We start from the raw sequence: 27,800 nt of genomic DNA, 5'->3' as shown, positions 1-27,800 counted from the left end.
TTAAAATAAAGGAAATATTTTTATGTCTCTACTCAGCAAAAGCATCGAATTTAATTAGTTTCTGCAGTTACAAAAAGTTGGAGATAAGACTTCTGTGGTGTGAAACTCTAAGTGGAAAAATCTAATTATAAGTGGTATACAATGAAGGTCAAATAAATAAACTTGCATTTATTTTCCTGAAGAACGGTAAAGAAGATTAGTGTAGAAAATTGAGCAATTATCCACTCGAGGTAGAATTAGGCAGACAAACTCAAGGATAAATTTGGAAGCTTAGCTGCAAAATGATGTTTCAAATGACATTTAAAAACTGGATTATAAGGCAGTAATAGCTCTTGCATTAAGGCGCATGTGTTGCCGTGAAACATGATGAGGGAAGGGTGTTGAAGTGGGTTTATGAGTGAACTTATCAACTCCGGTGTGAAAGACTGTTCTCAGTTTCCAGGGAGAACATTCAGATTACGACAAAGTCAGACTCCTTGGTCTACATTCTACAACGAGAATATTCAACAGACTCACACTACATTGACAAACAAGTTAAAACATCGCTTGTAAAGTGACAATCCTCTATGGAGCACAGGGCTACAGAAATTATACACAAGGCAAGAGACACTAAATCAAGAATGCGATAAAGAGGATGAAGAAACGAAAGTTTACTTTGAGGGAAATGTAGGACTTCACTGCATTTTGTCTGTTTTCAAAGGTTTTTCAGAGAAACGAAAGTCTTACTACCTTGAAGAATAGAATCATCACTAATTATAGAAACAGAGAAGACTGAGAATTTATTTCAGTCTAATTTAAAGAAGAAACGATTTTTCCAGAGACATGTTAAGGGAATGGATATTTGGCAGAGTGGGGCATAGTGCCTGCCCACTGACATAACTGAGCTTGATCTTATTCAGTATCTATGGAGGCATGAAGGCAATAAAATTATCATGAAATAATCAACTTTGAAACCATTTGGCTTTCTGCACTGCTACACAGTAAATTACAAAGCAACTTGTGAAAAACTGCAGTCTTTGTGTGTAGAACATTTTAGTCAGGAATACATAATTTTGCCAAGCTCAAACTTAATGTTTCAATTTTATTTATGAAAGTACTAGAAAGAACGGAGTCCCAGTCAAATTGTAGAAGGTAAGTGGGTTGAAATAGTTTTATATTTGTTATTTCATAATTTAATTATTTGGGTTAATTCCTATACTTAATATCAAATCAAAGTAAAAGAAACATATATAGAGATGTTTAACTGCATTTACATAATAACATAATAAAAATCATGTACATGTGTCTTAGATACCGAAGTTAATACATATATCCAATAATATAAAAAAAGTACATTTAAGTAAAATTATAAAAATAACTCAATGTTCGTGTTGTAGTAAGTTTTAAAGAAAAATTTAGAGTTCTGAAAATCATAGAAAAAATATAGCAGTAAAACTTTGGTATTTGCATTATTTTGTATTTTGTTATTTATGTCAAGCCCCTTCATTTAAATATAGCTAAACTCGAGGCTCAGATGACATGACCAAACATAAAAAGCTGTTTTAATATTGAGGTGGGGATTACACCTGTGATTCATATGCCTTTCATGGGGTTTGCCCAGTATTTAGAAGTATAGAAAATGGCATCTCAGGATATGATCAACCTTAGGCACAATACGTGTGTGGTCCATTGCTTATCACTGGCTCAGTGTTTCTCTTATTTTCTCTTTGTGTAGACTTCTCAGTAGGAGATTTTTGTTGTTGTTGTTGTTGGACTGTTCATGACGCTAAATTGCTATATGTCCTAAATCACCGAAAAGGGAAGAGTGTTCAAAGTGGGGGTGCTCTTAAAATTTTAGAAAGAGAAAGACAACCCCAAAACTTTGCTGAGGTTACTGGTTTCCTGTAACTGACAGAGTACTATCTCTATCAGTAGTCCACAGACAGCAGTACAGACAAGGAGAGAATATCTTCAGAATGGAAAAAAATACCAACTCCAAAGTTAAGAAATTTTGACTTGTATTTGAATGGCTGAATTTTCACCTTTTCAGTGGCCTAAAATTTTACTTTTATTGTGTGCTACAGAATTGACACAAAGACCCTAAAACATTTACCCTTCATTATAGGCCATCTGAGAGTAGTCTATAATGCTTTGGCCTTAGAATTCCTGCTTGGTAAACGAAAAATACTTAGGCAGACAGCAATGAGACTTGTGACCAATTGTTCTCTCTGTTCTCTATTCCTTTCCCATTACCAAATAGGACAGAAAGTTAGAGTTTATCAATGTCAGCTTATGTAATTTTCATTAAAGAGATGTAGTCATTTAGTTTCCTAAAGTATTTGTGACTTTTTAAAAAAAGGATAAATGCAGTAACTATTTAAACTGTACTCACAGGTATGTTGAAATAGGAGTGGCGGCAGGGCTGCGTCCCGCCACCCGGCTAGCTTTACCCAAAATAATTACACGGAAACTGTGTTCTTTTGAACACTGCCTGGCCCATTAGTTCCAGCCTCTTATTGGCTAGCTCTTACATATTGATCTAACCCGTTTCTAATATTCTGTGTACCACCACGAGGTGGTAGCTTACCAGGGAGATCTTAACCTGCATCTGTGTCGGGTGGGAGAATCATGGCGACTGCCTGGCTCGGCTTCTTTCTCCCAGTATTCTGTTCTGTTTACTCCACCCACCTAAGGGTTGGCCTATCAAATGGGCCTAGGCAGTTTCTTTATTAATTAACCAATGAAAGCAACAGATTAGAAAGAAATCACTCCCACATCACAGGTACAAGTAAATTAATCTATTTTGCCTAAGATGGATCTGATGTGTGACATTACCTCTAGGTATAGGGGTTTTGTAGGGCGTGTGCTACAATGGGAAGAGCTCAGAATGGGTCTGCCCAGCCCTTGAGAGCACCCAAGTGCATATTCTGACAATACAAGTGCCGCCAAGGCACCCTCTCCATTTTCTCTCCTCTACAGTGCTTTGTTATTGGGTGACTTTGGAAATTTAGATCTCAGGATGAACACTGTTGCTTGAACATGCAGTAATGACAGTAGTTACACTGTTTGGAACAACGTGGTACACCTGCAACTGCTCGGCTTTACTTCCCTGATTTACTGTAGCCTAAGGGGACAAGCACACGAGATAGATAATATCACTACCCCTACTCTACCAGTCTGCGAATTCAGCTACAAAGACAGAAGTATTGCTAGTTACACAAGTGAGTGCACCTTCATTATGGGGACTCCACACAGTATACTCTTCTATACCTTAGAAGAGTATAATAAGTAGAAATGATGTTTCATGTAGAGTTTTTCAAAGCAATATCGGGAAGAATTGTGTCCATTAATGTTATTGGTAATATTTACAGGAAAATTTGTCAGGTAAGCTTTGCAAAAAAGAGCTGAGAGCCTTAAGATTTTAAAATATAGGGACTGGAGAGATGGCTCAGAGGTTAAGGTCACTGACTGCCCTTCCAGAGGATCAGAATTCAGTTCCCAGCAGCCGCACGATCACTCACATCTGTCAGGGACTCCAGTTCCAGAGGATCCAATACCCTCACACAGACGTGGAGGCAAAAAAACACCACCCAGGCACATAAAATAAAATAAATAAATTATTTTTAAAAATAAAATATAGACACTGGATGTTCTACAGGAAAACAGTTCTGAAGCTCAAATCATTGTTTGCATCATGAAGTTTTTGGTCACTTTTTTAGGTCTTATGAACAACCCTGGGAAAAGAGCTTGTCAAGGCAGAAGTCTAAGCTGTTCACAAGGCTTCTGACCCCGGCTAATTTCTATCTTGCGCATGCACATTGCTGAGACTCTTGCCAGCCTTAGGCAATGAGGAAAGCTGGCAACTCGAAATTATTGCTGATCTTCCCAACTTTTAGGAAGGAAAGCAACATTTTAGTGGATCTTGGTTCCAAATACGCAGCACTGTTTCCGCAGCTCACAAATGTACATACTTCCAATGACCTTTCTGCTAGTCACATAATGACACCAAGTCTATCTCAGACTGCTTACGTAAAATGAATGTGAGTCTAAGTTCAGAAATAACTGAAGATAGTTGAATATAACAGTGATAGAGAGAATATCAGAGTATTTCCTTTATATGAGAGATCCAGGAGGTATCCTCCAGAGATAGACTTGAGTTTGGAATCCCATATCGAAAATAATCTTGGAAGGACCTAAACTGACTTGAGAGTTGCTTTGATAGTCAAGCTAGGCTGATAAGGTCAACAAAGAGCTCTGAAAAAACTCTAGTAACTCCTTGTGAAAAAAGCAATTTCATCCCTAAGAAATTTTATTTTATTTTTATAAGTAATTTGCATATCTCGTGTGCATCGAAATATGGGAAACAAAAATTGCACTCAGTAAAGAAGGCCAAGGTCATTGGCCTAGTGTGTTATTACCTTCCACAAAAAAAGGGAATATTTTCACAGATTCCTTGCACGTACTAAGACCAAGTTAATAGGATTACTGTGGAGGTTAGACAAGGCACTGTTTGTCACACGTTTTTAGAAAATATAGTTATTTTGTGTAAGCAGATTGCTGATACAAATTTGGTCATATGAATGGTAGAACAACTGGGGGAAAATTGGGTAAAATCAAGGAAAATTGTTTTTATTTTTCATATTTACTTTTATGTTGGAATTAAGAACGATTTTTGCAAACTTTTGAGATGTTATAATTATTTGTATCAATAGACTGTACCTTAATAAAAAAAATAAGGCATTATTATGCCAGTTAAGCCCAAACGTGCAGAAACATCTTATTCAAAGCAGAAACCCCCATCTTGACGCGAAGACCCCCAGCTATGACCCACAACTACATGGTTGTGATCCATCACATTGATTCGTTCACTCAATTAGCTTCATGGCTTTGGAAGACATGTATTGTCTCCATCTTTCAGGCAGGGATGCTAAAGCACCTATAGTTTAAATAAGTAGCCTAAAGCCACAGAGCTCACCAAATTCGGAGCCAAGATCTGCAGATAGATCTGTCTTCAAGAGCCAGACTTAGTTCCAGGAAACTGTATTAGATTAGAAACAAAATCCATGCATCAGTATGTTTTTAATAAGTTGATTTTCAACTTGAATGGTCTAAAGCTTAGTTTTCCATGATGGTTTTTTTTTGTTTTGTTTTGTTTTGTTTTGTTTTGTTTTGTTTTTCGAGACAGGGTTTCTCTGTGGTTTTGGAGCCTATCCTGGAACTAGCTCTTGTAGACCAGGCTGGTCTCGAACTCACAGAGATCCGCCTGCCTCTGCCTCCCGAGTGCTGGGATTAAAGGCGTGCGCCACCACCGCCCGGCTTCCATGATGGTTTTTTAAAGGCAGTCTTTGTTATGTTCACATTATGCTTTTTTTCTGAAGTAACAATCTTGCAGTATATTTTAAATGGGGAATCTACCAAGTCTTTGTCTCTGATAACACTAAATCAGAAGCAAATTCCTTACTGGAAACCTGTCTGCCCATTCTTCTGGTTGTATAGCAAGTTGGCTTGCTTGACTTAATCCCATTAAATCACCTAAAGGGTTCAGTACAAAAGTGCCTCACCTTATCTCAGCTATTCAAGCCCATTATTTTGATTAATAAAGTACATTTTGCCTTTTGAAATTCATGGATAAAAATGGCTGTTAAATAAATAGGATAAAACATCACATGTTGAAAGTATAAGACTACTTCATTAATATTCAGATTAAACTTCAATTTTCTGGTGTTTGTCGTAGCCTCTTTTGTGCCTGCTTTATTTCTACCACTTTTGAGTGTGCTTTCCTTCTATTTGTTGAAAGGAAAATGTTGAAAATTACAAAGACAGTCATGGCTAATGTTTATATCGTGAAGGAGGCAGCATTTTGTAAAATAAACTTTGAGTCCCGTTTTCAACTTTTCTCCTTCATGTACATGCAAAACTGGTAAATATTATGTTTCCCGAACAAAAACAAAGAAGTGCAACAGCAATGTCCTCTTGTGGGACACTGAGTGATACCATCTCAAATGCCAACCTGTGACAGGAAAAATCAAATGATTTCCCAGTGTGGCATGAAGGAAGGGAAAAGTTAAAAGAGCTGCTGTATCAGGGGAATATATGTGATGACGAGGCTTTCAATCACAGGAAACATATGTGGATTCTCTGTTATTCTCTTGAAAGGAATCAAAAGACAGTCTCATGACTATGAAGCATCCTCCCAAGGACGAGCCACGAACACTGCTGTGGTCACAGATCTTATGTTTGAGACTGTGTCGGAGACACAAACAGAAGACAGCAGGAGAATGTGGCTCTGCGTTGTAGACTGACCAGTGTATTTCAAACAAAATGAACTTGTTCTCTGCAGCTTTCCAAACTTGGGTCTTGTTGTAAAGCCAAGTACAATAATTTGGTTAAACAGTGAGTCACATTGAATGAAATAATATTTAGATAAAATAGCTATCACTTTAGAGAAAACATCTCCACGTATCTTTGTTCATAACGTCTGGCCCTTTAAGTTTGAGATGGTGCAATATGCAGTTTATTATATTTTTCCGGTACTCAAGTTAAAAGTGGTCTTTAAAAGTCATCAAATAAAACAGTAGTTCAAGAATTTACGGTGGTCGGGGGAGCTGGGTTGTTGAGTCCTGGGTAATCTAACTTACTAAAAACTGGGTGGTCCTCCATCATTCTGAAGGAATTAGAGGAATTTTTGGCAGTGTGTAGCTGATTTCCAGTTAGTAATCTACATTTCCTTCTTTATGTCCTTCAATGGTTTGTTAGGTGCCATGGTTTGTAGAGAAAGCTCACATATCCTGAGACTTAATCCTAGAGTAGTTACAAGAGAGCATCAGAAGACCTCTAGGTTACCTCTCGTTTGCAGTTGAAAAATCATTAAGAAAGTTATTAATAGGTCAAAAACTTCCAGTTTTTTCTATCTATATTGATTTACCTATAGATATGCAATAATCTTGGCATACACATACTTTCGTTCTTCTCTATACTCTTAATAGTACAACCTCTTTATTAGTTAAAATTGCCTTTCTAAAACCTCATACATGATTGTCCTACATTTTCTTGCATTTATTGTTGTTGTTGTTATCGTAAGTGACTTGGGAACAATCCAACAACCTGGGTTTGACATTTAAGAGTTTGAATGTTTACAGGCTGTTTTTGACAGTCAAGAAACTTGTAGATTTTCTTTTGCATATTGATAGACCCATTCTTCTGACTAGATCATCCAACCCAAATGGTCTTTGCCAATGCCAAGCACGCCTGAACATCCTTGATTCTTCCACATGCAGTCCAGGTATCCACCCAAGCTCCGTGTGCTCTCTAGGAAATCCTTTTCACTTTATTACTCATATTTGTCTTCAGGTCATAGTTTGCTCGACACTTCCTGGGCCCTAACAAAAGGTAGCTTCTCTTAACTTTAGCCTCTTTGTCTTTTATTCCATGGTATGCATTTGAAACTGGGAGCCTTAGTCTTGAAAATGACACAGCAGTGTCTGTTGAATGAAGAAAAGTCAAGAGTTTCTTTCTGTCTAATCGTGAAGTCTTAGTCTTTGTTCTTTTGGTCTCCAGTATTCCTGAGTCATATTGTTTACAGTGTCTGTAAATCACTCCTAGACTGTCTTTTTTGCAGATACCAAGACTTTTTTTTTAGTGACTCAGATATGATCAATCTGTTGAAAGAAATGAATTATATACAAATACAGACTTTGTGCAGAGACATGTGGCAAGAACTGTGAAAGACTGTGATTAAAGTAAACTGGGTAGAGAGGCAGGCAGACTTCTGTGAGTTCAAGGTCAGCCTGGTCTACAGAGAGAGTTTCAGGAAGGCTCCACAGAGAAACTCTGTCTCAAAAATGTACTGGTGTTTCATTAATCAACAATGCTTGCCTGAAGTTCGGAAAAGTAAAACAGCTACACTGACCAGCCTTACAGACCAGGCAGCAATGACACACACCTTTAATCCCAGTAGACCCACTAGCTTCCCATAGAAACCAGGCGGTAGTGTTGCATGCCCCTTATCCCAGGACAAGAGAGGATTATAAAACGGGAGGAGACAGCTCTCAGTCTCAGTTTCGTTCTGAGGTTTCCTGGAGGCATTTTGACTATTTTTGGACTAAGGTAAGGTAAGGCTGGCTGCTTTGTGTTTCTGGTCTTCAGGTGGAACCCCAGTATCCGTGTCTGAGATTTTAGTAATCATGCTTCACAAAAAAAGGAAAAGAATGACTGTATATAAGTATAATAAAAACCAATTATATTTAATAGAGGTTTACTCTTAAAGCAATTTCTGATTATGTTTGTATAACCTTCTCTTTGTCTTTGACATCCTGCTTCTGCTTTGCTGGCCACCTTGGAGCCACTGTGGCTGAGTAGTTTGCTCTGCTGCACCTTTCCCAGAGATGTCTAGGAAGCAGGTGTCAGGGGTGTGCTTAGTCATTCACAAGTTCGTTTCTGTGCTTATATCTCGAATGGGTATACAGAAACAGGTGTCTTCTGGCCGAGAAGCATGATGAATGTGGGCCTCCTCCCACAGCTTAGGAATAGGTTTTGATTTGAGTCTCTTATCCAGATGTGACTTCCTGCTAATTCTGGGTCTCTGAAGGCATGTTGAGAACTGAATCTTCTTTACAAGTAAACCTGACTGTTGACTCCCCAATGAGGACCCTAAAATTTCCACCTACTATCATTCAAACCTCCTAAGCTAGTTTAGAAGAAAAATCTGAAGTTAAGAATCCTTATTGAGTTGAAGCACACAGAGAAACACAATGTTGTTTGGGGAGGAAAATTGTAAAATGAGCAGTGGGCCACTTCCTGCTGCCGGGTCCTGGCTGCCGGCTAGCTTTACCCAAAATAATAACATGGAAACTGTATTCATTTAAACACTGCCTGGCCCATTAGCTCTAGCCTCTTATTGGCTAACTCTTCTCATCTTGCTTAACCCATTTCTATTAATGTGTTTCGCCACTTGACTGTGGCTTACTGGCATGAGTCTAACTACCGTCCATCTTGGGTAGGAGAAGCATGGCATCTGCCTGACTCTGCTTTCTTTCTCCCAGCATTCTGTTCTGTCTTTCCCACCTACCTATGTTCTGACCTATCAGGCCAAGCAGTTTCCTTTATTAATTAACCAATGAAAGCAACAGATTAATAGAAGACCCTCCTACATCAGAAAATAAAGACTTGTTCTTTGGTGTAGCCTCATTGATTTTGAAGAAAGAACACAGTTTTGATGATATATGCGTTTGTGTATATACTGTATATGTATGTGTATGTGTGTGTAAAGGTTTTAGAAGTATTTCTCATTCCTTTGAGACTCCTAGAAGAATAAAATGTACTCTAGATTCCCAGATATTCCATAGTGATATCAACAAATATTTGTACTAAGTGATGCTTGCAATCAATGTAGAATGAATGGTTTGCACAGTTATTTTATTGCTGTAGGAAACATAAGAACTGGTTACTAAACACCTTAGCTACCTGTATTACTTTTAATGCAAAAGAATAAATTGAAGGAGAAAGGAATAGTTTGACTTATGGTTTAAATGGAGCTATGTGATGGCTGTAGGAAAAGCATGTCAGCAGAAGCAGGCTGCTTCCAGTCACAATTCCCCCACAGCTGGGAAGCAGAATGGTGGCTGCTTCTGCTGAACTTGCATTCTCCACTTAATTCAGTGGGAAAACACAGCCCCTAGTACGGCACCGCCATATTCAGTGCAAATCAGCCCCGTTAGCTCAGTAACCTAATCTAGATAAACCCACATGGACATGCCCATAGCCTAACCTATTCCGAGAGGCCTGCCTCCTACATGATTCTACATTGGGGCAAATTGGCAATCTCAATTATCCCGTGAAATGATGTCATTTTCTCTTGAATTTTCCAGATGTTGCTTTGCAGGCATGAGGGTAGAGTAGAGATGCTATCTGTGGAAGCCCTGCACCATCAAGACAGGACTTAGAAATTCGGCCCCAGCAAGTGACTGCACACTTGACACTCCTTTGTTGTTTCAAAGACATACTTTGCCTCTTCACAACTTCCTTAATAAAAACCTTCATTTTTTAAAAAACTTGATATTTTCTCATTTTAATGATTTATGACCAAAGTAGTAGATTACGGATGTTAAAATACCTGAAATTGATTAGCAGAAATAGGTATGTGAATGGACAAAGACTTTTGTCTCATATTCAGAATCTTACATTCCTAAGACAAAGTATATTTTAACAGTTGGTAGTGTGTAGTCTCATCTTCTAACTTCCAAACATGGAGTTCTGAGACTTTGCAAATGTACTGCAAGACAGAAAAGCCAAAAAGGAAAATAAGAAAATAATCAGTAACTCAAGACCAGTCCTGATCTGATAGCTCAAGTCAGCTTTTTTTTGTCCCCAGAGACAGGGTTTCTTTTTGTCAAGTCAGCTTTACTCACTCTGCCCTACTTACATTATCTTCAAATTCTTACTTGAGTTCTGCATTTAGTTAGAAAATTGCAGGAAGAATCTTGTGATTAAGAAGAATAATGTGTCTCACGGCCTTGAGGAACAAAGGAGCAAAGCAAGTTTGAAAATGGGGGGTGGCAGGCTGGAATGGCCAGCAGGACAAGAACACAAAGAAAACACACAGGTAGCGGTGACTCAGACTTTCAGGGAAGTAATCTAGCCAGCTCACAGCAGGTTTGGAGACCAGCTTAAAACTTTGGACTCGATTCCAGATGTAATAGAATGCCATTCGAGACAGTTATGAAGCAGGAGTTTGGGGGCACAGTGGACATACAACTGGCCATTTAGATAGAAGTGTTTTGAGAATCAAAGGGGCATTATTGGTAATTACACTAGGCATGCAGGCCCAGACTGGATCTGTCTGCAGCAAACTGGAGTGAGACTCATTTTTCATAAAGGCTCCTGTATGCTTGTTAATCTCCTCCCTGATGCAACGCCTGGGAAATCCATTTTGCGTCACAGTTGCCTTTTCCTGGCTGGGCTCACTGAATAGAGCTGTGTCCCTTTGTCCTCTTTTCATCCATGTGCCATTTTAGTGTCTCCACTCTAATCTTACTCATCCATCAGGAGACGTAGATGAGAGACCCATCTATCTTCTCACGAAACATACCTATCATGCCGTCCGCATCAGGCTCTGGGGCTGGCATAGGGTGAGGAGAACCGCGTCACTAAACTGTGACAGATTTGGGTGCAGTTGCCAGCAGTCTGGTCTCTGCCTTTTCCAAAGCAGCAATGAAAACTCAAGCCACTGAGGTATTTCTATTACCTCTTTAGATTCTGCACAGACCTTCATGTACAGCAAGAACATGCCAGGACTCCAAGAGCGCCGGTGTCTTTAGGAAAGTGGGGCTATCTGGTCTACTCACAGATTAAAAACTATCCTTGTTTTGCAAATATTTCACGAGTGACCTTGTGATCTTGCTTGCGATGACCAGTGAAATTCACCGAATGTTAATGGTTCTCCAGAGGCTCTGGAATCATAGCAGGACTGAATAGCAAAGCGTTGAGTAGGAATCGTATGAGCTGAGTGTTTAAAGTTTGGTCCTTGATCTACTGAGGATCTCACAGATGGCTGATCTTTGGGGCTGTTAACTTTGAGCAAATGTGGTTTTAACAGCCTTCCCGCTGTTCTCTGTTTACATTGGGAATTAAGAATTATAATTTTACTGGATTGCCCTTTCAATTCCTTATCTCCAAGGTTTTCCTAAAGGGACAGGTAAAACTCACTTTCTAGCCCAGTTTCAAAACACCGAGCCTCCAGAAGAAGATGAATCATGAAGCCCTCTCTACTTAAAACTCTAAGATAAGACATCCAGGAGAGGATGTTATCCTTTCAAAATTACTGTCTCTAAGGTCAAAGGCACCCAAGGCTTTGAAATTTGCCCTATGCTTTCTGCCTAAGACACAGTAGAGGTTTCTCCAAAGACTGTTTCTGCAGGCCAGCTCCATAACACAACAGAGCAAAGGAACATCTTAAACTGTCCCAAGAGCTTATCTTGTCACCTGCATCATCTGTTAGAGTGAAACATCTCACCTACAGTGCTAACCTGGCCATAAATGCATGCCGGGTAAACAAACTGATAGCACAGCCTGAGCTCTCAATGTAATTAATGAGTCACCATTATATCCGCTTAGAACTGAGAGTCCCGGGAATTGATTTCAGTGCAGTAATTCTTTACCTAATCAGGACATTTGTAAGAGACAAAGACAGTGTAGTATTCTGAGTGAATGATTTCCCTTATTCGGAAGCATGACTAACGGTTATCATTCATAAAGGGATCCCCACGGAGTCTACCAAGATCATTGAATATATGAATGAAATTTTTAGTGTAAGAGATTCTCAACAATACTTGTAAGGCCCCATCAATACTCAGTTATTAAGACTGCAGGACGAAATGAGTCATCATGTACTTAGGAAAAGTGTACGACCGACAGACATAATACCCTCCATACTGATGCATCTTCTCAGTGCTGTGATGATGCGTTAACCCTGCAGATGGAGGAGCTTATCATGTCAGGAGACCCTCCCTATTGTCCTTTCAGACAACTATATTCTCATTCCCAAGGCTCTCCATGGCTTCTATTATGTAGAAATGTCTTTCTGGGCATGCAAATATTAGGCAAGCATATTATTCTGGAAATTTTCCCTGAAAGAACCTTGGCATAAGGCATGACAGTATTTTTCCATCATGAACATCTACTATCATGTGGCTATCAGGGCAGAAATATTTCTGCTTTTTCATGCTCTTTCCCAGGAGATTTTTCCCAGGAACTTGGAGACCTTTGTTGCCCTTTGTGGAGCCACTGAGCTTTCTAATGCTATGTACTGTATCCTCAGGCAAGACCTCAGCATGACCTGAGAAACAATGCTGTATCCCTGATGCTGTAAAAAGGATGCTATCATTATTGGTATTTGAAGTTAATGCAAGGCAAGCCCCCTTGCCTTGCTTAGAGGCAGTTCCTGCTAAAAACATTGCCTTCGTCTCTCCACTGCTGTCAAATCATTAGGCATTCGTTTCCTTTAAGTGGGACAAAGCCACTGGGCCAGTCACTCATGTGGACTCTACATTGAAGGAAAAGACAGAGTCTTGGGTTGTTCTTTTTATGAATAAGAGTCTCATTGCTTTTAACTCTCGCTCCTTTCTCCCCGACAGCGCCAAAGCTCAATTATCACCACTCATAGTAATTTAAGTAGCATTTTAACAAAATACCCCAGGCTTCTATCCCCAAAGTGGCAGCTGTGAAGTAAATCTTCCTGGTTAACAGCTGTCAGTTGTCAATGGGATACAGATAATTAAATTTGAAGACACTTTATGGTCAAAAAAGACAGATAAAACCCTTGGACCAGAAAAGCCTTTAAGCTGATGTGGTTACTGCCCTCTCTGGCACTGAGTCTAATTCATGACTTTGATTGTTTTCTTATGAAACAGGTAAAGGAGAACTGGAAATTGCATTAGTGTTTTTATTTCCTAGCTAAGACCACGTGCTTGGTTTTATTTTAATGCAGGCTGGGGAACAAAATGCTGGAAGAATCTAAGGAGAGAGGGCACGTGGGAGGGAAGTAAGGAGACCTGGGGAGGTATTTGAGAAACCATCTACATCAGGTTGTGTATAAACTGTGATAGGCGGGGTGAGAAGGTAACAGTTAGGGGCTGTAAATACTAAAGATAGAACAGCTAGCAAGAAAACCTCAAGTCAAAGTTTCTAAAAGCTTGTAGATCTTTTGGTTGTGAGGTATCCCTGCAACTATGTTAGTTCAAGTTTCTTCTATAAATATTAATCTACATTTAGTATCACTATTACTAAACTTAATAATTGGAACTTTAACGTTTTTATTCATTTTAAATATCTCCACTTATTAATTCATTTGTTTTCCATGAGAACATTCATTAGAAGCTATTGTTGCAATATATGTGTATATTATATACATACACATATTATATATAATATATAAAATACACACACATATATAATATATATATATAATCAAAGAAATGTAGGCTTTCTTTCAACTTCTCCCAAGCACATCCTAATGGAGCTATAAAAGGAGTTGGAGGGAAGAGAAAGTTGTGTAATTATATTTGATTAAAATGTAAAATAATAAGAAGAAGGTAGCTAAGTAAGCCATGGAGCATCAGCCAGGGGCAACTCTTCTCCATAGTCTCTGCTCCTGCATTGGCTTCTCTTGATGATGAACACGAAAATGTAAGATGAAACAATGCATATTCTCCGTACACACTTTCGCGTGCATGCACTATGAAAACTAAACTCTTACTCATTTACTGAAAAAACAAACTGGAGACCCAGGATGCTTAGTTTGTTTATTTTTAAATACAAATATGCTGCTCTGCTATCATTGTGTATTATTGGCTAAAACTATTGAGCTATATTATATCAGACATTCCAAGGTGGTAAACTGAACCAATTGAGTAAATCTGTGTGTGTCTTGTGTTCACGTTGTGTCTGGTGCTCACAGATGGGATTCTTGACTTCCTCTAAGAATCTTTGGAGTTTCTGTTTTGCTGTAAGTAAACTGTGCCCATTAACAATTGTTGTAGAAACATGACTTGGGTTCTCTGTCTCCAAATTTAAAATCAATATGTCATGAAATCAGAAACCTTAGAAAACATCCACTTTCAAAGCTTGTCACTGTTTAAAGTCATAGTCCCAAGATCAATGGAATTTAGGGACGTCTGTATAGAAGTCTTATGTTTTGTAGAGATTTTTACCTACAGAGTGTAGCGGCATAAATGAACGGCAGACGGAAATTAAAATAAAATATTCAGCTTTAATTAGGGAAAGACTCACAGAACCCAAGTTCCAGCGGAGAACAGGAAAGCAGAAGGGAAGGGGGGGAAGCACACCCGCAATCTTTATAAGTAAAAAATATCCTCGGGGGACCCCGCCCTACAAGCAAGGTGATTGGCTGGGTCTCCCCTACATCTCCCCTTTTTGTCTAAATAAGACAGAGCCAAACCAAATACAACTATATACAATAGGAACAAATAATAAATATACTAAACATTTTATTTTAAAGAGTTTAAATAATGTAGAGAGTAACTACAATTATTTAATCTTTAACTCCGTCAAAGATCTGAGAAAGGAATTAATATTACTTAACAAACGAGAGATATCCAAAATGTGCAACAATTGACAGAGACAACTGACTACCTGGGCAATCACCCAAAGTCTCCTTTGCAATGTTGAGTCAACCAACTTTGGCTAAGGCCTAACATAACTAACATACCATTATTAAAGGCAAGGAACTTTTTTAGAACTATCCTACCCTGTCTTGGCAAGATAAGACAATCCTGTTTTATCCACTTTTGGATATTCTGTATCTTTGTTAGTAGTTGAGGTATGGGCTTTTCTTAACCCAAAGGCCAGTTCTGCCAAGAAGACAAGCTCCCAGTGGAGTGTCTTTGATGTTCAACGTTCTCTCGGGAGTAGAGTGGTGTTGTCAGGAGTGACTGTGTCTCGTTGGCATGGAATTCTAGGTTAGATTAAAGGCCATTTTCTACAGCTCTTCGAAGAGGCTGAAGATCATAATATCTATACTAAATATAATCTCTATGTATCTAAAAAACCTGATTAACCTAAAAATAAATATGACAAACATATAATTCTCAATACTTATCTAACTTAGATAAGTATTGAGATAAGACTAAGAGAATAAACAACTGTGCAATATATGAAAACAATGATCTTCAACTGTAAACAATGTCATTATATATAAACAAGGTTATTATATAAATAGTATCAGAGGTAGAAATGTACATTGTAATATGGTAAATGTATCAATACAATATAGACAAAGTTATAAGCATACTCTTATACAAAAATAGAGGTAAGAACACTCACATTTAATATTTAATATATCAATATACAAGAAACAATACCAATACAATTTTCTAAAAACAGTAATTCACAAATACCAATCATCCCATCAAACCAGTTAATCTCCCCCCCTTTTTTTGAAAATACCCCTAATTCCATAAAATATCTCCCCATCCCCTCAACCCCAAACCAACCAGTAAATGATGTCCCTAATCCTAAGGGCAAACTCTGTTGGGAAAGGGGACATCGTCCTCTTAGATTGCTTTTCGCTGACATGGGGGCCACGTTATTCTTAGGGGGTCCTGTGAAAGCAAATGATGTAAAATTCCCAAATTAACCTTTGACCTAAGAAAATTGTAACTAATCTCTGAGCAGTTTGAGAAGGTCTGGCCAGAGTACTGTCAAAAATGTGCACCATTCGAAATTGTCTCGTGCAGTTGGTACCAAAAAACAGGTCTAATTTTAGCGCTTAAAAAAAAATACTCATAACAGGGTGGGGCTGCACAGACTCATGCAGGGTTGGCCAACTCAGCAAGCCGAGCCATGGGTGTGCTCTGTTTCAGGCGCTGTTAAAGCTGTGGCGGGCTAGCGGCCAGGCCCAGTAGGATGGTGGGCGGGGCCAAGTAACCCTTGGCTTTTTAGCAAGCTCCAGGAAAAATCGAGTCACTGTAGATGCTCAGTAATTCAGAAGCTCAGGTGCTTCTGCCGCTGTAGTTGGGAAGAGCAAACCCAGCAAGGAGCTGTGCTGAGAGGGTACAATCTGCGTGGAGGGAGAGGCCTCCGGAGGGGGGTGGGGGCGCTGGCTCCCAGCCGTCACCATCCAGGAGTCTCTGATTCGGGGCGGGTTCTGAAAAGCCCCACGTTGGGCACCAAAAATGTAGCGGCGTAAATGAATGGCAGACTGAAGTTATAATAAAATATTCAGCTTTAATTAAGGAAAGACTCACAGAACCGAAGTTCCAGCGGAGAATAGGAAAGCAGAAGGGTAGGGGGGAAGCACACCCACAATCTTTATAAGTAAAAAATATCCTTGGGGGACCCTGCCCTACAAGCAAGGTGATTGGCTGGGTCTTCCCTACAACAGAGAAAACTGCTTACATTCTGAATGTTGACTTTGCTTATTGTCGTGTGTCTTCCTGCTTCTAAAAATTCAGTTCGCAGGCAGATACTCAACTTAAAAGAAATTTAATGAGCTTGAGTCACTTATCACTGAGAGGTTACAACTCTGGGGATTTACATATCTGAATTCATGCTTTCCCTTTTATATATTCATAGGCATGCTGTCATTCAAGTGGTGTTGCCTCCTGAAGGAAAAATAGGACAATAATTGTTTTCAAGTGACTTAGCAAAGCATATTAAGGTAGTGGAAATTACAGTGAGGAAAAGTATCGGTTATTTATAGAATTATTTGGAGATGATCCTAAAATGGTGAATGGACCCTGAGAATAAAACATTGATAAGAAGTAAGACACCTCTGTGCCACTGATTTCTCTCCTACTTACTCTAGTGGCTGATGACTTTCACTGAGAAATCTGAGATCCCTGCAAATGCGAATAATCATTTTTGAATCATATAGAGTCAGCATGAACTTTAACTGGCTGTTTTATTTCATCAGAAAGCAATAAATAAATATATATGTTAACAAACATTTTTTAAATTACGTTTTTAAATCTAATTTTCTAAGAACTTCATATATGACTATTTCATCTACATATCTTCTTTTCCTTCTTCCTCACTCTCCAACTCTTCTCATGCCCTCCCTTTTCAAATTCACAGTCTCATCATTTTTAATCATTATTTCTAATATAAATATATATATACACAAACATATATACAAACACTTGTGCATTTATGCATATGCACACATGCATACACACATATATCTAACTTATTGAGTCAATTTAACGTTGTCTGTATGCATATGTCCAAGGATGTCTACTTTGCATTGGACAACCTATATTGAAGCTTGTCTCTAGAGGAGATTGATCTTCCCTTTCTTGGCAGCCATTGCATACCAGTAGCTCTTCATCTAGCAGCAGGACTTTGGGTAGATTCCTCGGTTCATATTGGTCAATGAGTTCTGTCATTATGCCATTCCTTTTCAGGCAACTATATTGTTGAGAGCTCATTGGTATATTTTCCCTTATCTAGCCACAAGCACCCTGAGCTACTGGGTATTAGAATTTTTCCTCTGCCTCTTCTATAATGTTTTTTGTGCCGTAGGTGTAGAAGTTGCACTACTGATGTATTAATTAGGGTTAGGCATCCCATGGACAATTATTATCTGCATTTTGACCAGTTGTGTATCACTATAGTAGTCCCCATCTGTTGTAAAAAGCTTATTTGAAAAGAAGAGAGAACTACGTTAAATATTTGCAATACAGTTTGATATGGCATTAGTTTTAGGAAATGGCATGAATCGCTTCACGTCTAGAATCTATGTCTTCTTAAGCTACAAGTAGGTGGCAAAGCTTACAGTACCAGGTATGAGTTCCCCTTTAGTTAGTTTGACGTATAAGTTGTTGGTAATAGTAAAGATACAAGTAGCACTGTGGAAACATCTTTATCAAAGAAGAAAGATATGTAAGTTATTTTTGCTTTTTTGGTAAAGCTTTCAGTAAAAACATAGAATTATAGAACCAATCCAATCTGTTTAACATTTCTTTCTTATTCACTATTTCAGAGCTCCGAGAAACCAAGACCTCTGAATATTTTAGCCTGTCCCACCACCAGTTAGACTACAGGATATTACTGATGGATGAAGATCAAGACCGGATATATGTAGGGAGCAAAGACCACATCCTGTCCTTGAATATCAACAATATCAGTCAAGAACCTTTGAGTGTAAGTTTGTCATTTTCATGAGGGATGTCTTGACATTATAGGTATTTAAAAGAATTCAAATACATTAAAAATAATATATATTAGATTAGAAAAAGAGAAACTACTAGACACATGGATGGACACAACACACCAAAGTTACTTTTTACTTTGCTGCTGAAAAATATATTTAGTCTATTAAGTCTCAGAAGTTTTAAAAATTCATTTGAACTCCTCAAATCATTGTAAAAACACTCCTTGTATATTTATCTATTCAAAAGAAAAAGGAGTGAGTAGGGGGAAGTTTACCAGGAAAACCCTGGATAGAAAAGGAAGAAGAAGCATGTCTTCTGTATGTAATCTACAGAGGGTGAGGAATACAGCTGCTAGCTGCATCAATATTTGAATAACCTACATTTATCATTCTTTTGCAGTAAGAAAGCACAATCTAGAATCAATGAAGTAAAAAAAGCAAAACTGTGTTAATGATGTTTGTATAAATAAGGCACTTCGTATTTATTATTTTAAAGGATGACAGCTCAAAATGTATTCTTTTCTGCCAGATGTGACCAGCAGCAATTTTGAATGTCAGCACAATGCTTCACAGGGGCTGTGGTTTCATTCATGTGTTACATTGTTGAGGCACATGGAGACTTGCTTTAGTAAATCTGTCAATCTCGCTGTGTTGTTTACCAAAGGTAATACTCAGCTAATATAGACAACAAACATAATTCGTAATGATATAAATGGGGCAAAAGTGTGAGTCCAACAGGCAAAATGTGTGTGATATTTTGCACATTTATGTTTGTAATGATTTTATTTAAATACATAATTATAGATTTCCATGTGTTCCTGAACATGTTTTGTTAAAGAAAACTGGATGCACAAAAATTGAATGGTCTAATAGCATAATAGCCAAATAACTTGAATTCAGAAGCTAAATGGGGAATTAGGAAAAACAAAAATAGTAACACCTTACAGAAACCACATAGTCAAAAGCACATGAAGAATGTTGGGTTGCTGTGTGCCTGACTGAGATTATATAAACTTTATGTTTCTTCCTGAGCAGGTATTTTGGCCAGCATCAACAATCAAAGTTGAAGAATGCAAAATGGCTGGCAAAGATCCTACAGTAAGTAGTTGAAGAGCACACACACCACATAAAAACACACACAATACATATATGTACAGTGCCCTACTTACATACATCATGTACATACAAACATACCTACTTCCACACACAGTCATACTACATACACATACACACAGACACACACACGTTCATACATACACATGCACATCACACACACACTACCTACATCATACATACAGCCATTAATATACCACACACACACACAAATATCACCCCACCACACACACACACACACACATGCGCCACCTACTTAGTCTTCAGATGTATATGGTTTGAGAGCAGACTGTGATTAGTGGTATTGGCGATCCTTGGCTGGACAGATATTAAAAATGTAATGCGACAAGCCTAGAATTCTTGGGCCATGTGTAACTTTAGAATTCCTGACTGGTTAAACTTTCCTGCCTCGCTTTCATTATTTAATGCAGACACTTTTCATGATTGATTTCACCAATAAACCTTTTTCTGAGTGACTCCAACCTGCAAAATTCTCAGCGGGTTGCTGGAAGAATGATAATGTGAGAGTCTGGAGTAGCTCTTAGATACCATGGGAACTATTCCTAGGATTCTTGGTGAAAAAATAGTCGTGAGCCTGCACATTCCAGATAAATAAGTCCACAGTGATGAACAGTACATTTGTCAATTGAAATAATTACAAATCACAATGAAAACAGACACACACATAGACAAATGTGAAGTGCAACACTTGTGCAAATTGTAGTCCCTTACACCAGCTTCGGTGAAAAGACTCAAGCAAGGAACCTATATTGATGTCTATAAATAGCTTTCTGTCATTGACATCAAATTATTTTTGAATATTCGATAAGAAATGCATGGAACTGATTTTTCATTAACACAATCCTGCATATATATCATTCACATTATTCCCTCAAATCATGAAAAATATCATAATGGGACTAAGTATCAAAAATATACACTGTCATAAATAATTTTGTAAAAGACTCCTGTTCAATTTTTCTGCTCAGTTATTCATTTGATAAAAACATTACACACCAGTTGCTTATATAGCATAATTCTAGTTACTAGAGATATAATTTTTGTAAACACAGACTTAATTTTGCTTTTCTTAACCATATCTAGTTGAAAAAATTAACTTGCTTTTAGTGAGTAATAAAATAGATTTAAATTAAAGAATGAAATAGAAACATGGTTATTATATAGAAAATCTAGTGTATTTATACACACACATCCAGGTTTGAGAGGCTCATATGAAGTAGTAGCCTCAACTTTGTGTTCAGAAATGTTTGGCTGACCACACAAGAGATTCTGAAAGGGTTAATGTCTGTATGGAGTCTTAAATATAAGTGCTATGAAGAGGCACTAAGACAAATTAGTCATGGGAGGAAGACTAATTCGTAATGAAATAATTTTTTTTAGTATGGCTGACTCTCAAGACAGTGTCTGATCTAAACTTCCATAAAGGCTGGGGAATGTCAAGGCAGAAGAAGAGCCTCAAGCGGCCCTTTTCGACCTGTGGGTCATCACCCCTTTGGGGAATCAACAACCCATTCACAAGGATCACTTAAGACCACTGGAAAACACAGATATTCACATTGAGATTCATAAGAGCAGCAAAATTAGGATTATGAAGTAGTAACACAAATAATTTAATAGTTGGGGTCAACACAACATGAGGAACGGTGCTAAAGGGTCGCCTCAGTAGGAAGGTTAAGGACCCCTCGCCTTCTGTGTATTATTCCACAAGTGTTCTTGGGAACCATGACTGGGAGTGACTCAGCTATAACACTTACATTTTCAATTTTATATGTATTCAGTTAACAGAACTTAAAAGAGGAAGAAGCATGAGAACATATAGTTACAATCTAAAGGAAGTTTAGAGGGTGGAAATCCAGGCGAGCGGAGAATGTACATTTTGTTAGCCTTTCAGGGAAAACAAAACAAAACAAAACAAAGCAGCATGCTGTGCTGTGGAGAATGACGGTTTCCTTAAGCTATTCTTCTAATAACTGGGCGTGAGTTGAGCAATTCTCCTTTCTCCCCTAGTGAAGACATTTCCCACTGAAGCATGTCTGATTATGTCTTCCTTTGACCACAATCATATCCCATGGCAATGTTACTGAGTTTCCAGATGTTTTGTTCAGGAAGGTTTGCATTTCCAATTGACTGAAGTTGCTGCAGGGCAAGTATGTAGACTGTAGATGCGTTTGTATACTCCTTTTCCAAAAAGTGATCTTTATTCATCTCAAGCGTCTAGCCAAGTCATTTGACCCTTTTCTCCCTTTGGCAAAATAGAAATCTATTATGTGATAATTAAAACTTATCTGATAAAATCTCCAGTGTGGGCTTAGCATTTCCCCACAATTTTATTATGCTGAAATATCAAGCATTGGTAGAGTGAATTCTTTTCTATGACACAATTGAGAAGTCACCCACGACGAGATCTGTCCTATGCATTTTTATGATTAAACAGGAGATGTTTTGCTTTTCTAGATAAAAATGTTGAGTTCTGGGAAATAATAATCTATGAATTTCTTTCAACTACCTACTTTATCTGTGTAGAAGAGACTTTGTAATAAATACGTCTTGTGTCCTTTCTGTGCAGTCCTTACAGAGACCTCCTGTTAATCTGATGTGAAGGAGAAAAGGCCAGTGGGAACTCACCAATGAGAAACAGCTATTTGAACGTTCTATAGACAATATATTTTATTTTAATTTTTATTGACACCAAGCAGATATCTTCACACTGCTGAAATAGTTGCTACCCAATAACATAGTATTTCACCTTCTAAAAGAGTAATCGAGTATTTCTTGTTAGTGGAGTTTCACACATGTTTTGGCTGTTGCCATTCTCCTCCCTCAGCTTTCCCCAGTTCACCCTGATTGACTTTTTAAAAGCTGTGAAAAACAGTGATTGTGAACAGCTTTTGTGTTAATGAGGCGAAGGCGGTATGTATAAGTGGCTTTCCAATACACCAGAACGATTAGACATATATGTAACAATTATGAGACACCATACTAAAATTTAAAGGAACAAACCAGGCGCTGATCTATGTGTTCCATTCGAATCTTGTAAGCTATTCAGTTATGCAAAATAGAAATTGAAAAGAGTCGTGATTTAAAGATTAAGAAACTGAGCGAGAAAGGAGAATGGGAACCTTGTTCCGAGTGTTGCAGTAGTGAGTGTCATGGCCCTCGTCTGCTGGAGGACAGCTACCCTAGACCCTGATCTTATAGCAAAATTGCGTGTCTTGCTGGGAGAGAACAGAAGGGCTACAGAGACACAAGGCAAAGAAGAACAGTGGAGCTGGGATATTTCGCAAAGCTTGCTTTGATAGGTTTGAGAGAAACCATGCTAGCTATATCTTTTAACATTACCCTGTGTTTCATATCAACAATAGGAAGATTCACTTAAGTTAAATCCTCCTTTTCCCCCCATCCTTTTGATTTATGCTGCATCTGAGTATTAACTCCAATTGCTCTGGATTTTTGAATTTCAAACCATCTTCCTAGCCCTTCTGGTCACGATACACTGGCTATTCTCTAGAAAGTCCTCTCCTACCACTGCTGGACTTGGTGCTCCTCCTGTGTGTGCTTCTGAAATGCCCTACCACTTACTGCATCGATTCTTAATGCTATGTCTCTCTGCCCTAATTGGAAATGCTGTGTGGCAAATGTCATTATCCACTATGCCCAGATTTGCATCGAGAAAACTTCATCAAACCTAAACAAGTTTGGAATAACAAGGAAGGCAATTAAGCAAGGGAATCTGTTCAAAGAGTTTATTAGGCACTGGCGATGTGACATGGTAGATGATGAGTTTGCTCGGGCTCTTAGACTAGCAATGCCTACAGAAAATGTATGTGTTTCCGAAAAACAGTTTGCTGTGTTTTTCTTTTAAATATATCTATCGTCTCTTAAGTAAAATAGAAAGTGGGAGAAAAAGTCCAGAAAAACAACAGAAAGAAACCAAAATTCATATTACAGAAATTTCATTTGTAAATGAAACCTATATCAAATTGTAAATAAACTAATTTTTTAAAGGAGGCGATAGAAACATAGTTTAGTTTGCGAGTGTATGCCTAGCTGTAAGCCATCCTTTGTGTCCTTTCCCAATATTATGGAAGCCCAGCATGGTGGCACCCACACTTAATCCCTGCCCTTGGACCAGAGGCCCAGTTGCCAGTAGGGAAGGAGTTAGCTAAAGGGCAGCCAGTGCTATAGGGGACACTTTCTCAAGATAAGGGGCAGGAGAGTCAAATCCAGCAGCATTTTAAACATTATACCAGATAATAAATATTCTACAATAAATATTTATATTGAGGGTAAATTATCATAGTGGAAATACAGCAAATTTTCTGTTCAATTAAAGAGGACATAGGCTATTTTATTTTAATCTTTTAATCGACAGAAGTTAACTTCATAAAGTAATGACATAGGTCTGTTTAAACATACAATTTGGAGACTGTAGACATAGTTCTTGAATTGGTTCAGCATAGATGAGACCTTCTCATTGGACAAGGATGGAAGGGATGCTTTCCATTACCTGACAAAAACCAGGATAAACATACCTGGTATTGTGGTCTGGCTCTAAAATACCCCTCACAAGGTTGTTTTTGAATGGCTCACTCTTCATTTTGTGGCACTATTTTGAAGGTTATGGTGTTTTTAGAAGGTACCCACTTGACATAATAGGTCACTAGAGACTTCCCTTTGAAAATTGTACCTTTCTTTGATTCTAGACTTCCTTATCTCCTTTTTGGTTCTTGCTGTGTGAATGCTTGCTACTACAAGCTCCCACGACTACAGAGCCACTCTGCTATGCATTCTACAATGTGATGGACTGAAATATTCATATGTATTATATTATATTTGTATATTATATATGTATACATACATATATACACACATACACACATATATGTATGTATAATATATATAATAGTATGATCCATGGAGCCATTATAGGGTTTTTATTTTATTTATTATTGAAGTGAAATCCCCATATCACATAATATACCAGAATATATATGTGTGTATATATACACATGCATGCACATGTATGTGTGTACACACACACACACGCATGTTTTGGGAGTCTCTTGGACAACCCTGACCAAGATAGGGAATGGTCTTGAGATAACAACCCTAGCCAAAGAACACACCAAATGATTATCAAATACCAAAGGATCAGCCTGCAAATATGTATATATATAGAAGTAAACACGCACATATTCACAACATCAATTAAAGAAAGTCCATGAATTTGAAAGAGAGTGAAGGCAGAGGTACATAGCAAAGATTGGAAGGAAGAAAGATGGAGGAAGTAATGTAATCAAAATCCCAAAGAAAACGAAGAAGGCGTCTTTGGTATTTATTTCCACTAAAGTGCCCAATAGCAAACCTTTTACTCATTAGTATTGTGAACAGAGCCAGCACTAATTGGGAAGGACAGATGGCCTGTCCAAATAAAAGTGTTCCCACAGTTTTATTAATATGTTGCTCAAAGCAAATGTTATTACTGCTATTTTACTCATGCAAAATTTGAATCACAGAAAACCTATATAACTGACTTATTAACACCTAGATAAAGCTTAAGCCAAGGTTTAAATCCAGGTCTCCCAGCTTTGTGGACTGAACATTTGATTATTACATATTCCTATCCGAATCTCTCCTGCCTGTGTGAAGACAATGGCACGATGACAGACCCCAGACCCACTCCATTTGTTTCCTTTTTCATGACACGGTTCTGTATTACACTTACCACTCTAGGACAGTCACTCGAAAAAGAAAAAGATGAAAAGAAGAAAGTTCTCACCAACTCATGTAATTGGTTTTCTTTTGCATTTTTTACATATGTGTGTATGTGTGTTTGTGTGTTCAGTGTGTGATTGTGTATGTGAGTGTAACTCCCTGCTGAGGCAAAAAAAAAAAAAAGATGTCCAATACCCTGGAACCAGAGCTATGCACCTAGTGGCTCAAGTCTCATGAAAAATCTATGGTGCTATCTCTCCATCTCCATGCCTTGTTTACTGATTATGTGATTTTCATTAGGAAAATTCTTTTTTATGCATCTTTAGTGCAAAGACTATTCTGAAAGACCCAGCTGAAATTATACTTCTGCTAAAACTTTATACTGAGTTCATATATGAATGCGTTCATGTATGTTTTAGTATGCAATCCCATGACGGCTCCATGGATCCTACCATAGCTTAATATATATGCTCCTCTCTTCTATTTGAATGAAGAAAGTTGTGCTGGCATTCACGTGTTGTTAAGCCTAGATACAATGCCTTAACACATATTTGCTGAAGAGAATTTACACCACAGTTTAGGTCAGAAAGAAGGTCAGGAACTGATGCTCAGCAATGGAAAAGCAGAGCTGAGAGATGATGGGGCTGGCAATGATCAGCTCAACTGTTCAGCATCACGTTGTTCTAGGAAGGAAGAGGTGGGAGGCTAACTGCGTGTGACAGGGTAAGAGATTGTCTACTGATAGCAAAAATGCTACAGAAATCCGGACACTGATAGTGGCCACAGTTTCCGTCTGAGGTTAAGAAACTCTATTTAGTCTCTTTTGGAAATCAACTTTCTTATTAATAAATTGAAAGTCGGCTACTTAATTGAAATATTGCTGTAAGAGTTAAGGCAATCTATGTCTTACAGACATGAAGATACTAGGTTTGTGTAAGTACTAAATACTGAAAAGAAAAGTGGGTTCTTAATGCATGCATTACGACAATGTACAGAAAAGTATGGATTAAATATTATTCATGTGCTTGAAAATCTTCCTTATAGTAGCTCCCTGTGTGAATTTGGAAAATTAAAAACATCAAGAGCCTCTGTGGTTTATTTTTCTGAACAGAACTGAGTTTTAGAAAGATAAAAAATGAAGAATTCACGTAAAGCCATTAAGAAATATGCACTTGCAGCGCATGCCAGTTACAAAGCTAAATACTGAGCATCCTGGGAGGTACTAATGATAAAATATATAACATAGTTATATATTATAAGACACTTAGACATATGTGTCTTCTGTCACATAGATAACAAAAGTATATCCATAATAGAAACAATCAGAAATTTGAAGTGATATAGTTTTATCTCAAATATAAAAATATGTTGTTGACTTTTTCCTTTTAGTATAGCAATAATTTATCAGAGAAAATTGTCTACAGATCCTAAGATAAGGCAGATGTAACCTTTACTCTCTAAATTTGCACTAAATTCATGTTTTATCATGAGGTCATCAGTACAAAATTCCAGAATGGCTGATCATAAATGTGAAAAATATAAGCATGGGTCTCTTTGCTCACAAATCTTGACATAAGACATGTTATATACACACCACTCTTCAGTTTTACAGTTTCTTCAGGGCATTATGTTATCAACTCTACCTATATAATTCATCTCCAGGTAAATCTAAAAATAGGTGTCAAGCACAATACTGTATATTTAACAAAGATCATTACTGTCTTAACATTAAAATAAAGTGTGTAGGCTGGAATTTAAGAATTAATTTCTTTGACATTAGAATTAAAGACTGATTAATAGTATGATTAATAGTACATAGTAGAAACATCTTAAAATTCTCATCACAAGAAGAAATATATACTGTTTGACAAGTAAAAATGAGTATTAAACAAAACTGATGGAATATATAAAATAACATAAATGTTTAAATCAAGTTTATCTCCTATTTTTGCACTATACTTTGTTCTACTTTGTAGTAACATAAATACTGGATATGCAACACACCTAGATATAAAAAAGGAACATGTATTGTAGACTATCCAGGGAGACACTACTGCTTGAAATATCTTATAGCCTTTATTAAACAAATTATACTTCAGATGAAAGTTTTTCTATAAAATTCTTTGAGAGAAAATAACTTTGTACAGGTATATCCTTCTGTCTCAGGCTTGATTAATTTATAATCAGCAAAAGTAATGAGCATTTCAGTGGCAAAGCTTGGGACGATTAATTTGGCCACAGAGAGTCCTCAAACTGCTGCAAGGTAGCAGGAAATTTAGAAGCACAGCAATAACATCCTTGCCAA

General features: G+C 37.7%; 2 protein-coding genes across 9 annotated transcripts in view; one reads left to right on the top strand and one right to left on the bottom strand.

Moving 5' to 3' along the window:
• The window catches only part of Sema3c (semaphorin 3C), a 154,161-nt gene that overhangs the window by 59,226 nt on the left and 67,135 nt on the right, over positions 1–27,800 (top strand). Inside the window, exons 3-4 of the mRNA XM_057758749.1 lie at positions 18,476–18,636; positions 19,682–19,744. Coding sequence (XP_057614732.1) covers positions 18,476–18,636; positions 19,682–19,744 — 224 coding nt within the window. The remainder of the gene's footprint in view (positions 1–18,475; positions 18,637–19,681; positions 19,745–27,800) is intronic.
• Cd36 (CD36 molecule) overlaps positions 25,762–27,800 on the bottom strand; it is a 196,621-nt gene continuing 194,582 nt past the window's right edge. For all 8 annotated transcript variants that reach the window (XM_057758756.1, XM_057758751.1, XM_057758754.1 and 5 more), the window contains one exon: positions 25,762–25,773. The gene's annotated coding sequence lies outside the window, so the exon portion shown is untranslated. The remainder of the gene's footprint in view (positions 25,774–27,800) is intronic.

The sequence above is a fragment of the Chionomys nivalis genome, chromosome 26, assembly GCF_950005125.1.
Source record: "Chionomys nivalis chromosome 26, mChiNiv1.1, whole genome shotgun sequence".
Lineage (NCBI taxonomy): Eukaryota > Metazoa > Chordata > Mammalia > Rodentia > Cricetidae > Chionomys > Chionomys nivalis.
The sequence above is the reverse complement of the archived record's forward strand: the minus strand, read 5'-3'. Positions and strand labels throughout refer to the sequence as shown.